General features: G+C 46.8%; 1 protein-coding gene across 6 annotated transcripts in view; it reads left to right on the top strand.

Annotated features, from left to right (window-relative positions):
• The window catches only part of DGCR2 (DiGeorge syndrome critical region gene 2), an 89,281-nt gene that overhangs the window by 54,501 nt on the left and 21,212 nt on the right, over nucleotides 1–13,568 (top strand). For all 6 annotated transcript variants that reach the window (XM_046639047.1, XM_046639049.1, XM_046639045.1 and 3 more), the window contains one exon: nucleotides 6,756–6,932. In XM_046639047.1, coding sequence (XP_046495003.1) covers nucleotides 6,756–6,932 — 177 coding nt within the window. The remainder of the gene's footprint in view (nucleotides 1–6,755; nucleotides 6,933–13,568) is intronic.

The following is a 13,568-nucleotide window of genomic DNA, read 5'->3' as shown; positions in this document are numbered from 1 at the left end:
CAGGGCCAGCCCCCAGCTCAGGTCCCTCTTCCCAGCCTGAGTAACTTTACGGCAGGTCCTGGCTGTGTTTCCGCCCAGAATGGGTGAAGGCACAGACAGGACTGGTGTTGAGAAGGGCCAGGGCCCTGGGCAGCAGGCTGCCCTGGAGAGAGGCAGGCCCCCAGGGCAGGGGGTGCAGAGGTGGCACTGCAGAGGCCCCAGCAGAGGGGACCTCACCCACTGGCTCCCACTCCTGCTTAGGATGTCACCCCATTCTCATGTCCTCCTAATGTCCTACTAAAAGCCTACCCACATTTGCATTCCCAAAGTTTCTGGGCGTACTATTTAGATTTCCCACTGGAGTAGTTGACAAATAAATGGCTTTTGGGTTTCCAGGACCAAAGTCACAGGGTGCCTTGCAGAGCGTAGTTGTCCGAGTAGTTTCTTATCTGCTCTAATCACAGCTGTTGGAGGTAAATCCTAGGCCAGGGCCCATCGCCCCTTACCCCAGCAGAGGGTACCGGCCTTCGGGACAGTGTAGACTCTCCTGGACACAGTTATCTTCATGACACAGTTAGTTCAAAGGAGAAGACTTGAGTCTCTGTGGCATGACAGCTTGTTCTGAGTTGGGAGACATGGGACCATCCTCTCGGGCATTAGAATGGCATTAGTGGGCTCCACTGGCCATAATGGTCTCTGTGGCTCCACCAGGAATCTGAAATTTAGGAAAAGATGAATGTGTCTGTCAACACTGGCAATGGTGGCTCAGTGTGCAAGGGGCTCCGAGGCAAGAGTGGGCCGCACACAGGTGGTGCTGTGGGGCCTGACGTCCAGCAGCTCTGCGTGGGTGCAGCATGTGCCTGCTTAACTGGACTGGGGAATTCTGTTAGGGATTTAAGCAATGGTCACCAAATGATTATGTGGATAAGAAAGATTCTTCTCCTGCAAGGTCACTGGCCCAGACACATGACACAGCTCAACATCATGAGTTGTTCTAGATTCGAAGAAGCTAAGGAAACCTAAAACCAAATGTAGCACATAACCTCAATGGCATCCTGGATTGGGGGGAAAGTTCTAAAAAACTTTGGGGGGACAATTAGGGAAAGTGCCTATGAATTTGTAGTAGAGGTTGACATGCTTTTTTTTGTAGTAGAGGTCTTCTTAGGTGTGACAGTCGTGTTGTGGCTGTGCGGTTTCAGGAGGCGCATATCTGTGTGTAGGGTGAGCTGTGCTCTGTCTGCAGGGGAGGAATTTCCGTGGGGAGGGGGACAGACAAAACAAACTGCAGGGTGGAGGCAGTGTTGAAGCCTCATGGGGGAGTCGTCATACTCCTCTCTCTGCTTTCATGTGTATTTGAAAATTTCCATGTTAAAACATTTCTGCTGCGAAACTGCAGAGTGAAGAGAATGCTGAAAACACAACCCCAAGCAAGTAAGAGAATGGCAGAGCCCGCCCTTCTGCTTCCAAAGGAACTCTGCCAGGTGCAGCCTGCTGTAAAACGGGGTCCAGCTGGGTCCGAGGAGCACACTCACCCAAAGGTGCCAGGTCACAAAGACAGCATGAAGTGGATTTCAATCCGTTGTCGTTAATCATGAGCCCCTCCCTAAGGACAGATTGTGCCTAAGAATATTAGCTAATGGTAGGAGGGAGCCATCACAGGAAGATGTTTAAAAATGTTTGCTTCGTCTATATCTTGTCTAACTTTTTCCTATTTTTGTGCATTTTGTAATGTGTGTTATGTACTGGCACAACAGTGCGTGTGTGGTATTATATGTGTATACATACTTCTTGTACCTACAAGCAGGCACTCCCCATGTATTTTAATTTTGGAACTCTGCTCAAGAGAGTTCTCCTGGGGGCCTTCGGGCACACGCTTCCTTGGCCTCTCCCACAGGAGGGTGTCTCTGCCTCTGCGCCCTGTCTGCACGGTCTGTCAACCCGGCACCTGAGGATTTGACAGCACCCGGGTCCTGGCGTGCACTGGAGACCGAGAGCTGTGGCCTCGAAAGAACACGAGATCACCATTTGTATAACAGTTATGGCCAAAGTTTGAAAAAAACAGATCTGTGCTTTCTAAAGGGAAACATCTGCATTTTCCCACAGGCCGCCGTGCAGGGCCCCCATCATTCCTCTTACCAGTATCACTGCAGTTTCTGGTTATTACATGCGCTATTTATTTTAAAATATAAAAATGGAAGCATACTGTGTGTGTGATGTGTCCGTGTGTTGTGTAACTTGCTCATTTAAGGTAGACTCGGCATCTTTGCCCCCACTGTCCAGCAGTGTCTCAGTGTGTCTGCCTCTAGGGGCTCACCCCCGTCACAGGTGGGCAAAGACCAGGTGTGCTTCCATCTTCTCGGCCCTGGTGCCTGCACCTGGGGAGGATGTGATCGTGTTGTGTGCCTTGACCTGTCCTGCACCTGCCAGTAGGACCTTGGATCTAGAAGCCTCTGTCAGCATTGAAGGAGGGGCAATGGGGGGTAGGGCCAGGGCTCAGGCTGGCCTAGAAGACACAGTGCAGAGACCCTGCCCTCTGGGCGAGGTGACATCAGGCCGGAGTGGGGTCAGCTAGGATCAGGCTCCAGTTCTGCTGAAGAAAGACACCCCTGAGAGTGGGGTGGCTGTCTCTGCAGCAGGCCTCTGGGAGGAGCCACACAGCCCCTGGTGGGCCCCAGTGCAGGCTCGTACCGTGGGTGCTGCCATACCAGGACAGGAAGGCGAGGCACTGCCCTGAGAGGCTGATGGCCTGCTGGTGGGAAGACAGATGGCACATTGGCCAGAAAAGTTAGTGAGGGTCACCCCCTACTGCAGCGATGGAGGGCTCTTCCATGCTTAGGGAGCAGGGGACAGAGACACAGAGATGAGAGTGGCTGCCTGATGGACGTGCAGGAGGAGACATGACAGCAGGACTTAGGTGGCATTTCACATGCTTTTGTATGCCAGGCTAAGGGCAGCTCGTGTGCAGAGGAGTGAGAGGAGTGTTGGGGCTGTTGCCGTTACTCTGGCTGAGGGCCTACCTGCTGTGGTGGGGGGTGGGGGAGCGGAGGAGGGAGTGTGCTGGAGGGAGGTCTGTGAGTAGGGGTCTGCAGGTACAATGGCATGCCACCTCCGTGCCTCCCGGTTTCCAACTGGGGCAACTCTGCTTGCGTTGCCTTTCTGCAAGATGTGGTCCTTCAGGCAGAGCAGGCTGTTGAGGGCAAAGGCTGTCTAGGAAGCAGGGGCAGGCCCTGGAGAGGGATCTGTGCTAGAGCTGGAGACAAAGGGGTCCTCCCTGACTTCCCTCACACCTCACACCCTTTCAGACACGTCCAGAATCTCATCACCTGTCACCAGGTCACAACCACCAGATCTGATGCTCATCCCTTGCTCCCACCCCCACTCACCCCAGTCTCCTCACACAGCTGCCAGAGAGCCCTCTACTCCTCAGGCCCTCCTTCTCCCACAAGGCATGGCCCTCACTGGGGCCTGCAGCACCCTTTCCCTCTGCCCTCCCCTCCCACCATTCCCCTGGCCCTCCTCTCCAGCCACTTGACTGCCTTGCTCTTCCCACATGCCACCCTTGTTCCCGCTGTAAGCCCTCCCTGGGACGCTCCTTCCCCAGGCTCAGGGCCCGCTCTGGTGTAGGAGAAGGTAGCATGGGTGACCAGCTCAGGGATGAGGTGGAGCCTGCAGTGCCAGGCTGCCTGGACTTCATGAACAGCGGGATTTATAGTGATGCCTGCTTCCCTTGGTGAGTCCGGAATTGTGGTGGGCAGGGTGTCGGTACCCAGGCTTCCCTGGGCAGAAACGCCACACACTGCTGTTGCTGCAGCTCGCTGCTGGCAAAGCCCCACTCCGTGGCACCCTCGAGTCCGGAGGGAGAGCGCTCGGGAAGCCTGGCCTGGATTCCTCCGGACTCTGCCTGAGCTGTCCGTTCCCCTTGCTGCTGGTGTGTATCTTGCTACATTGCTGTAATAAATCTCAGCCATGACACCGGCTACATGTGGGGTCCCTTGAGTCCCTCTAGCAAAGCAGCGAGCCTGTGGGTGGCGTGGAATCCCCAGCACAAGTGGTGTCAGGAAGGTCAGTGCACCCCTCCCCCTACCTCTTTCCTGCTGTCCCTGCTCCAAGGCCTGCCTTCACCTCCACGCTCCGGCTTTCTCTTCCTGTAGCCACCATAACCTTCCTGTATCATGTGTACTTCACTCACTTAGTAGGTCTGTGCTCGTCATCTGTCTCCGCTGTTTATACCCCCACTCAGATGTCAGCCCCACAAGGCAAGTGGAGCCCTGAGGCCTGCTGTTGCCCAGCGTACCCTGGGTGCCTGTTTGCAGGATTGGGGCCTGCAAATGTGTTAAATTGTGACAGAGAGTGATTAGGAGGCTGTGTTCGATTCCTGGGGCTGCCCTAGCAGAGCACCGTGAACTTGGTGGCTTAAAACAACACAAATTTACTTCATCTCAGTTCTGGAGACAAAAGTGCAAAATCAAGGTGTCGGCAGGGCCACGGCCCCTCCACAGGCTCCAGGAGAGCATCCTTCCTTGCACCTTCTCCAGCTTTTAGTGGCTCCTGGCATTCCTTGGCTTGTGGCAGCATCACTCCAATCTCCACTCTGTCTTCACATGGCCATTTTCCGTGTGTCTCTCTGTGTCCTCTCCCCTTCTTATAAGGACACCAGTCATTGGATTTAGGACTCACCCCAAATCAAGGATGATTTTATCTCGAGAGCCAAATAAGGTCACATTCTGACGTTCCAGGTGGGCATAAATTTTGGGGGGATGCTACTCAACTCAACTGCAGATGCTAATGGAAGACCACGTAAAGTGTGTTGGGGATTAGCTGCTTTTAGATGCTGTCAGAGAAAGTTGGAGACATCCTTAAGAAATTGGAGTATGAAATGCCATAGAGAAGACAAATAAAAGGAAGGCTGAGAAGGCTCTTCTAGTTTGGCAAAAGAAGTGGTCTTCATAGTCCCTGGTTTTGAGAAACTGCATCCCACACGACCTTGGGGTAAATAGGGCCTCTGACCAGCACAGAATGAGGAGACCTAGGTGGTCGTGTGGGTACCAGTGGGTGGGAGGAGCCCTCTCCCCTCAGCTGCTCTCTGTACCCTCCATCTGCACATGGCTCGGTGGGTCTGGGAATCCCGGCTTGCATCTGCCTGAGCCACCCTCTGACTTGGCTCTGGCCCGGTCCAGCCAGCCGAGAGAGGGGCAAAAGTGGGACCAGGTCCCTGGACTCTACCCTGGGAGGTCATTTGTGGCCTTGTACAAGCTTTGCAGTCATGCGCTGAAATTGTTCTCTGGGTTGGCAGCTATACTCAGGGCTGAAGACTTGTGTTTTTATAAAGGATGGGAGGAATCTGTTCATTTTTCATCCTGTGAAACAAGAAGCCAAATAGTGTAGAAAACAGTTTTTTAAAAAGAGGGGGCCTCCCAGCTGAAGGGGCAGCTGAGGGAGAGGAGGAGAGTACACGGGTACAGCAGGCCTCATTGGGGAGCAGGGAGCCTGGAGAAAGACAGCAGTGGGCTGGTGACAGGGTGCTCGTGGCAGCACCCACCGTTAGTGATGGAGATAAGCCCCCAGGTGATGTGGGAGAGCCTGGGCCCACTCCTCTGTCCCGCCATGGTCCTCCTGTGAGTCTGACCACAGCAGGTGAGGCCGGCAGTACCCTGGGGCCCTGATGTCACTGGGCAGGGGTACGCTGATGCTGGCTGTGCCTGTCAGCCAAGGACTCGCTTTCCAGCCTTCCGTATTCCCCAAAAGCCCATCTCCCTGCCCTTGTTAGCAAGCCAGGAGACCATGTTCCAAGTGCCCTCGGAATGAGGTCCTGCCTCCAGACTCACTGACTCTTCAAAATCAAGCTTCATGCTTAGCGTTGGGAGCACATAGAGTTCAAAAGGCTTGTGTGGGAATGCCTCATTGCTGTTTAAGGGCAAAGCACATTGCCCTCTTGGTAAAATGAGGGTGTTTCCAGTGATCCGTGTCCAGGTTAGCCTCCAGCAGTCTTCGGGCAGCCCAGCATTGGAGGGCTCTCCAAGGTGGAGTGAGCACTGTCGGCTGGCTGTGCTGCACCCCGCACGTGGCCAGAGCCCTGCCTCCAGAATGTTGCAGAGGAGAGGCTTAGAGGTTTGAGGCCCCTCCCTGACCACCCGCAAACCCCCCATGGGCTTTGAAGGTAGCGTGGTTTCTGATCTCCTGGTCCCAGCTTGGGAAGCAGGGGCTGCGCGGATAACAGAGCTAGGAGGGGGTCCCAGGGAGCCAGCACTTTCCAGGAGTTTACCTGGCCAGCTCATGCTCCTTGTGGGCATCTGAGCCATGAATCTGCCTGAATCGTGTCTTCCTGGCAGGTGCAGTGGGCGCCTTTTCAGTTCCTTCTCCATTTATTAGTTGAGACTGTTGTAAGGGGGAACTTCCCCCTGCTCTCCTCTATTTGTTCCTTTTATCCACGTGAACTCGTACATTTTAGTCACTCTTCATATTGTTGCTCCCTTTAAACCTCTTCCGCTAAGCACAGCCCTCCTCCAGCTCTCCTCCCAGTGTCGCTGTCCCTGTGCTTCCTCCCTGGCTCTGAGGAGCGAGGCCCCTGTCAGGCAGGTGCCCAGAGCTGCACTCGGAGGAGCTTAGGGAGGTCGTGGGCAAATGAGTGCCGTCCCCACAGTACAGCTGGCGCTTGGCGCTCCACAACCTCTTTGATTGATGGTCCACTTTAGGGGGTCCTTGGTCCCCATGCGGACTGTGTGTGACTGGTGTGTTGACATCTTGTAATGGCCGGGCCCCTTTTGTCTTCCCCACAGGTTCCTCAGAGGTGTTCCTGCCCCCAGACCCCATCTTTGCCTCGGCTATGTCTGAAAGTGACAATGTGTTCTGTGCCCAGCTCCAGTGCTTCCACTTCCCCACCCTCCGCCACCACGACCTGCACAGCTGGCACGCCGAGAACTGCTATGAGAAGTCTTCGTTTCTGTGTAAAAGAAGTAAGCCACCTTGAATGTGACTCCTCTAGTGAGCTGTAAGGAAGGGTGCTTGTCGTGGGAATGTGGCGTTCTGATTTCTCAACCTCGTTGTGGACCTTGAGTGGACTTGGACCACATGCTGCCCTGAGGCAGAAGCCCTGTTTTGTAGCGGTGCAGCAGGCGTTCCTTGCCTGGCTCACACATTGCTCTGAAGATGCCTTAGTGTTGAGGACAAGAGCCTGGGCTGGGACCCAAGCTGAGTATGGGCCTGGCTGGCCCTCTGTTCAGCTCTGTGACCTGGGCAGCAGTTGATGTCTCTGAGCCCTCATTTCTGTTTCCTAGGGTAGACGTGATAATTCCTGCCCTCGCCACCTCAGTTGTGTTGGGAGACTAAATGAGAGTGGTGACCAAAGGACGTGCCAAATCTCGTGGCATCCCGGTGCCTCTGACTCCCTTAGTCTCCTTCCTGGCTCCTCACAGGTCCTTCCAAGATCTCTCGCCCTGCTTCTCTGTCTGCCCATCTGGACTGCTCTGTGTGTCATGGGTCTTTCCCAGTCCCTCTGCAAGCTCACTTGCCCACATTCCACAGCGGGGTCTCGTTCAGCCTCAGGGGCTCTCAGTGTGGCTGTGCTGTCTGAGGGCAGGGCTCCTTCATGCTACCCCCCTCCCCTGCCTGCCATGGGTGGAAGGCCGGATTGAACCCACGTGTGGAGTGTGAGGCAGGGAAGGCTTTCAGTGGATCTCAGCTCGGTTTATTTGGACCACCACTCCCGTCCTCACTGATTTGTCATGGGTCGAGGTTTCATTCTGCCCCTTGGCTGTTGGTCAATCTGTGTCGATACCACACCAGCTTCGCAGAGGCTTTGTGACGAATCTTCTTAGCTGGTGGCGGGCTGCCCTGCCTTGTTCTTGACCATTATGTTGCCTGTTCTTGGTCTTCTCTCTGTATGAAGTTTAGGATATTTTCTGAATTCCCTTATGAATTAGTTCTCTTACTTGGTGATTTCTCCTAGAGTTTCTATTTAGGCATTTTTGTGTCTTCTTTCAAATCTTTGGCTTTTAATTTCTTTATGTTTTTTTCCCTGGTGTTACTTTTCTTGCTAAGGTCTCCAGGATAGTGTTGCTTCTAAGTGGTAGTAAGCATCTTACCTTCCCAACCTAAAAGGGAAGGCTTTTAGCGTTTCACATTGAATAGAACATTCTCTGTAGGATTTAGCAGATGCCTTTGTGAAGTTAAGGAAGTACCCTTCTTCCTGATTTGCTGGGATTTTTTACAGTATAGAAATGTATTGATTTTAGTAAATGCTTTTTCTGCATTTATTGGGATTATTTTTTTCTTTATTTACTGTTTTACATTACTGTTTTATTTTACATTACATAATTTTATTTGTTATCTACTGTTTTACAGTAAAGATTTTCTGATGTTAAACCATCCTCATGACTTTTGTATATGTATTGCCAGCTTTGGTTTGCTGATATTTTGATGCTTAATTGTACCGTTTATACTTTTTTTTAATTGAAATTTTTATTGAGATCCTTGTAGATTCATATGCATTTAAAAGAAATAAGACAGAGATCCCTTGTACATTTCGCCTGGTTTCCCCAAATGGGAACATTTTGCAAAACTATAGTATAATACCACAGCCAGGATATTGACTTGAACGCAATCCACTGATCTTACTCAGATATCTCTGGTTTACTTGTACTCATGCCTGCTTGTGTGTGAGTGCTATAGAATTTTATCACCTGTGTAGCTTCCTGTATTCACCAGCACAGTCATGATGTGGACAGTCTCAGCCCCACAAAGATCCTTTTCATTGTCCTTTAATAACCACACCCCCCCTCTCTCTTACCCCTCCCCTATCCCTGCCTCCTTGTGACTGCTAAGATTTCTAAAGTTTTTTCATTTCTGTAACGTTACGCAAATTGAACCATATACTGTCTAACCTTTTGGGATTGCCTCCTTCTAATTCCCTGGAGAGTCATCAAAATTGTTACATAGATCACTAGTTTGTTCCTTTTTATTCCTGAGTAGCATTTCATGGTTTTCAGTTTGTTTAACCATTCACCTGTTGAAGAACATCTGGACTAATTCTAGTCTTTGGCTGTTACAGTTTAATATGAACATTTATTCATCTTACATATGTACAAGTTTTTATGCGAACACACATGTTTACTCTCTGGGATAAATGCTGGGATTGCTCGTGCTGAGTTGCGTGGTAGTTGCATGTTTAGTTTTTTTAAGAAACTAGCGAACTTTTTCAGAGTGGCTGTGCTGTCTTATGTTCCCACCAGCAGTGTGTGAGTGATCTGGTTTTTCCACATCTTTGCTAGACACTTGTTTACACTATTTTTAAGTTTTAGACATTCCAATAGATATGTAGTGCTGTTTCATTGTGGTTTTAATCTGCAGTTCCCTGATGCGAGTGACGTTCAACACGTTTCCATGTGCTCGTTTGCCATCCCTGTGTTCTCTTTGGTGAAATGTCTGTTCGTGTCATTTGTCCATTTTCTAATTGGATTGTTTGGGGTTTTTTACTGTTGACTTGAGAGTCTTTTTGTATTCTGTGTACTAGTCCTTCGCCAGATATGTTGCTTGCAAATATTTTTCCCAGCCTATAGCTTGTCTTTCTCTTCTTCACATTGGTTTTAACAGAACAGAAGTTTTAACTCTTGATGAAGTCTAATTTATCAATTTTTCCTTTTATAGATGCTCCTTTTGGTGTCAAAGCTAAGAAGTCTTTGCCTTACTTTCTGAAGAGTTTCTCCTGTGTTTTTTTCCTAAAAGTCTTATAGTTTTATGTTCTAAATTTAAGTCTATGAGCCATTTTTAGTTAATTTTTTTATAAGGTGTGAGATTTAGGTCAAGGTTCATTTTTTTCCTGTGAGTGTCCAGTTGCCCTAGCACCATTTGTTGAGAAGCTGTCCTTTTTCCATTGAATTACTTTTGTGCCTTTGTCAAAAATTAGTTGGGCATATTCGTGTGGGTGTATTTCTGGGTTCTCTAGTTTGTTCTGTTGATCTGTTTGTCTAACCCTCTGCCACTACCACGCTATCTTGATTACTGTAGCTTCATAATCAGCATTGAAATCAGAAAGTGATTCCTCCCACTTTATTCTTCTCAGTCAGAATTGTTTTAGTATTCTAAGGCCTGTGCCTTTTCTCTATAAATTTTTGAATAGGCTTGTCTGTCTCCAAAAACCTTGCTGGAATTTAAATAAAAATTGCATTAAACCTATAGATCAGTTTGGGGAGAATTTATATCATTACTATCTTGGATCTTCCAATCTATGAACATGGTATGTCTCTTCATTTATTTACTGTTTTCTTTCTTTCATTGGCATTTTGTAATTTTCACAGCCAGCAGATCCTGTACATGTTTAAGTGTATATCTAGATTTTTCATTTTCTTCGGAACAATTGTAAATGGTATGTGTTTTAAACTTTGGTTTCTACATGTTTATTGTTAGTATAAAGAAATGTGATTGGTTTTTGTATTTTAAGCTTGGTATCCTTTGACCTTGCTGAACTCACTTATTAGATTAGTTCTATGAGATTTTTTTTTAAGATTTTATTTTTTTCTTTTTTCTCCCCAAAGCCCCCCAGTACATAGTTGTATATTCTTCGTTGTGGATCCTTCTAGTTGTGGCATGTGGGACGTTGCCTCAGTGTGGTTTGATGAGCAGTGCCATGTCCGCGCCCAGGATCCGAACCAATGAAACACTGGGCTGCCTGCAGCGGAGCGCGCCAAGCCAACCACTCAGCCACGGGGCCAGCCCCAATATGAGATTTTTTGATAAATTCCTTCGAATTTTCTATGTAGACAATCATGTCACCTGCAAATAGAGAGAGTTTTCTTTCCTTTCTTTCAAACCTACGTCTCTAATTTCTTTGCCCTGTGTTGTTTCAGTGGCTAGAAATCCCAGCACTGTGTTGAGTAAGAGTGGGGAGAGCAGATATCCCAAGCTTATGGGCAATGTATTTAGTTCTTTTACCATAAAGTATGACATTAGCTATAGAGTTTTTTTGGAGATGTTCTTTGTCAAGTTGAAGTAATTCCCCTCCATTCCTAACTTGCAAAGAGTTTTTTTTTTTTTTTAATCATAAATGAGTATTGGATTTTGTCAAATGCTTTTGTGCATCATTTGATATGAGCATATGATATTTCTTCCTTAGCTTCAATTTGAGGTGATAGGTTACATTGATTTTCAGATATTAAAGCTTGCATACCTAGAATAAATCCCACTTGCTCATGGTGTATAATTCATTTTATATATTGTTTAATTTGGTTCGCTAATATTTTATTGAAGATTTTTGCATCTAAGTCCATAAGAAATATTGGTTTGTAGGGGTTTTTTCTGTTTTTTTTTTTTTTTTATTATTTTAAATACTGTCTTTGGCTTTGATATCAGGGTTATACTGACCTCATAAAATGAATTAAGAAATGTTCCTTCCTCTTTTGTTTTCTGGGGAGAGATTATGTAGAATTGGTGTTAATTCTTCAAACATGTGATTGAATTCTCCAGTAAAACCATTTGGGTCTAGAAATTTCTTTTGGGAGGAGCTTTTTAATTATAAATTCAACTTGTTTAATGGTTTTAGGACTATTCAAATTGTCAGTTTCGTGTTAGGTGAGTTTTTGGTAGTTTGTGGTTTTCAAAGAATTGATCATTTCTTCTAAGTTTTCAAATTTATGAGCATAAAGTTGTTCATAGTATTCTCTTCTTCTCCTGCTAATGGTGCAGATTTTATAGTTGCGGGATTTATAGTGGTAGCCTCTATTTCATTCCTGATAGTGGTGATCTGTGTTGTTCCCATTTTATTTTTACAGTTGTGCTAGAGGCTTATCAATTTTGTTCCTTTTTTTTTTAAGAACCAACTTTTTGTTTCATTGATTTTTCTCTTTTTCAGTTTTCAATTTCACTGATTTCTGCTCTTATCTTCATTAGTTCCTCTCTTTGCATTGGACATATTTTGCTCTTTTTCTAGTTTCCTGAGGTAGGAACTTAGCTTATTGATTTGAGACCTTTGCTCATTTGTAGTGTAAGCATTTCATGCTGTAAATGTCCCTCTTGGCACTGATGGACCTGCATCCCCCATAGTTAGATATGTTATAGTTTCATTTTCATTCAGTTCTGTGTATTTTATTTTTTTTTTTGAGACCTCCTATGATCCATGGATTTAGAAGTGTGTTTTTCAACTTCTGTGTGCTCAGAGATTTTCCTGTTGTCTTTCTGTTACTGATTTCTGGTTTGATTCTGTTGTAGTCAGAAAAGAACCTCTGTACGATAACAGTTATCTTAAATTTGTTGAGCTATGTTTTATGCCCCCAGGATACTATCTTTTGGAGTGGGGAGTGTGTGTGTGAATTAGATCTTATCAGTTGATGGTATTGTTCAGACAGTCTATATCCTCAGTGATGTTCTGTCCGGGAGTTCTGTCAGTTGCTGAGAGGGAGGTGTTGAAGTCCACAGATACAATTATGGATTTGTATTTCTCCTTTCAGTTCTGTCACTTTATTTCACAAGCTGTCCTTTTGACCTGTCCCCAATCGTTCTTGAGCCTTTCCAGATTCATCTTACGCTCTCTAGAGTCAGCCTTTTCTCTAAGGAGCCTTGAGGGATCTGGGCACTAGTTATGCTCATTGCTTTTACATCCTCTGAGTGGACAGAGCTAAGGGGGCTGTGTGTGTGGGGGTGTGTGTGTATGTATACATATATCTTGGGTATAGGTTTTTAACATTGATTTAGTTCCTTTAATGATTATAGATGTATTCAAGTTTTCCAGTCAGTTTTGCTAAGTCATATTTACCTAGGGCGTTGCTTATGTAATCTAAATTTTCTAATTCATGGTTATAAAATTCTCTTAGCATTCTCTTATGAATTTATTGAAGCATTTGTATGTCTGTCATTATGACCTCCTTTTGATTCCTAATATTATTTATACTTTCTCCCTTCTTCTTGATCAGTCTTACTGGAGGTTTGCCTGTTTAATTAATATTTATGAAGAACCAGCTTTGAGTAGTAATGGATTGTCAGTGCTGTGTATCTGTTTTCTGTGCCATTAATTCTGTGCCATCAATTTCTGCTGTCAACCTTTTTATTAGGTTTATTCTTTTGTTTTACTGACTTCTAGTGTTAAATTCTTAACTCCTTAATTTTTTTGTTGTTGTTTGTTTTTTTTTGAGGAGGATTAGCCCTGAGCTAACTACTGCCAATCCTCCTCTTTTTGCTGAGGAAGCCTGGCCCTGAGCTAACATCCGTGCCCATCTTCCTCTACTTTATATGTGAGACGCCTACCACAGCATGGCTTGCCAAGCGGTGCCACGTCCGCACCTGGAATCTGAACCGGTGAACCCCGGGCTGCTGAGAAGCAGAACGTGCGAACTTCACCGCTGTGCCACCGGGCTGGGCCCTAGTTTTTTCTAATATAAGGCATTTAAGGTTCAGTTTTCCCTAATTTAATTTAATTAGGTCTCTAATTTAATTTAGTGGCTTAATTGTTTCGTGGTCAGAAAGCATGATATTTACTTTCTTTTTTTCTTTAAGATTTGTTTTGTGGCCTTGAATTGGGTTCATTTTTGTTATTGTTCCATGTATGCTTGAACTCTTGGCCATAGGATTCTTTATACATTTATTTAACAGGCTTATTGATGGTA

Source organism: Equus quagga, chromosome 15, assembly GCF_021613505.1.
Source record: "Equus quagga isolate Etosha38 chromosome 15, UCLA_HA_Equagga_1.0, whole genome shotgun sequence".
NCBI lineage: Eukaryota > Metazoa > Chordata > Mammalia > Perissodactyla > Equidae > Equus > Equus quagga.
This window is presented reverse-complemented; position numbering and strand designations above follow the sequence as displayed.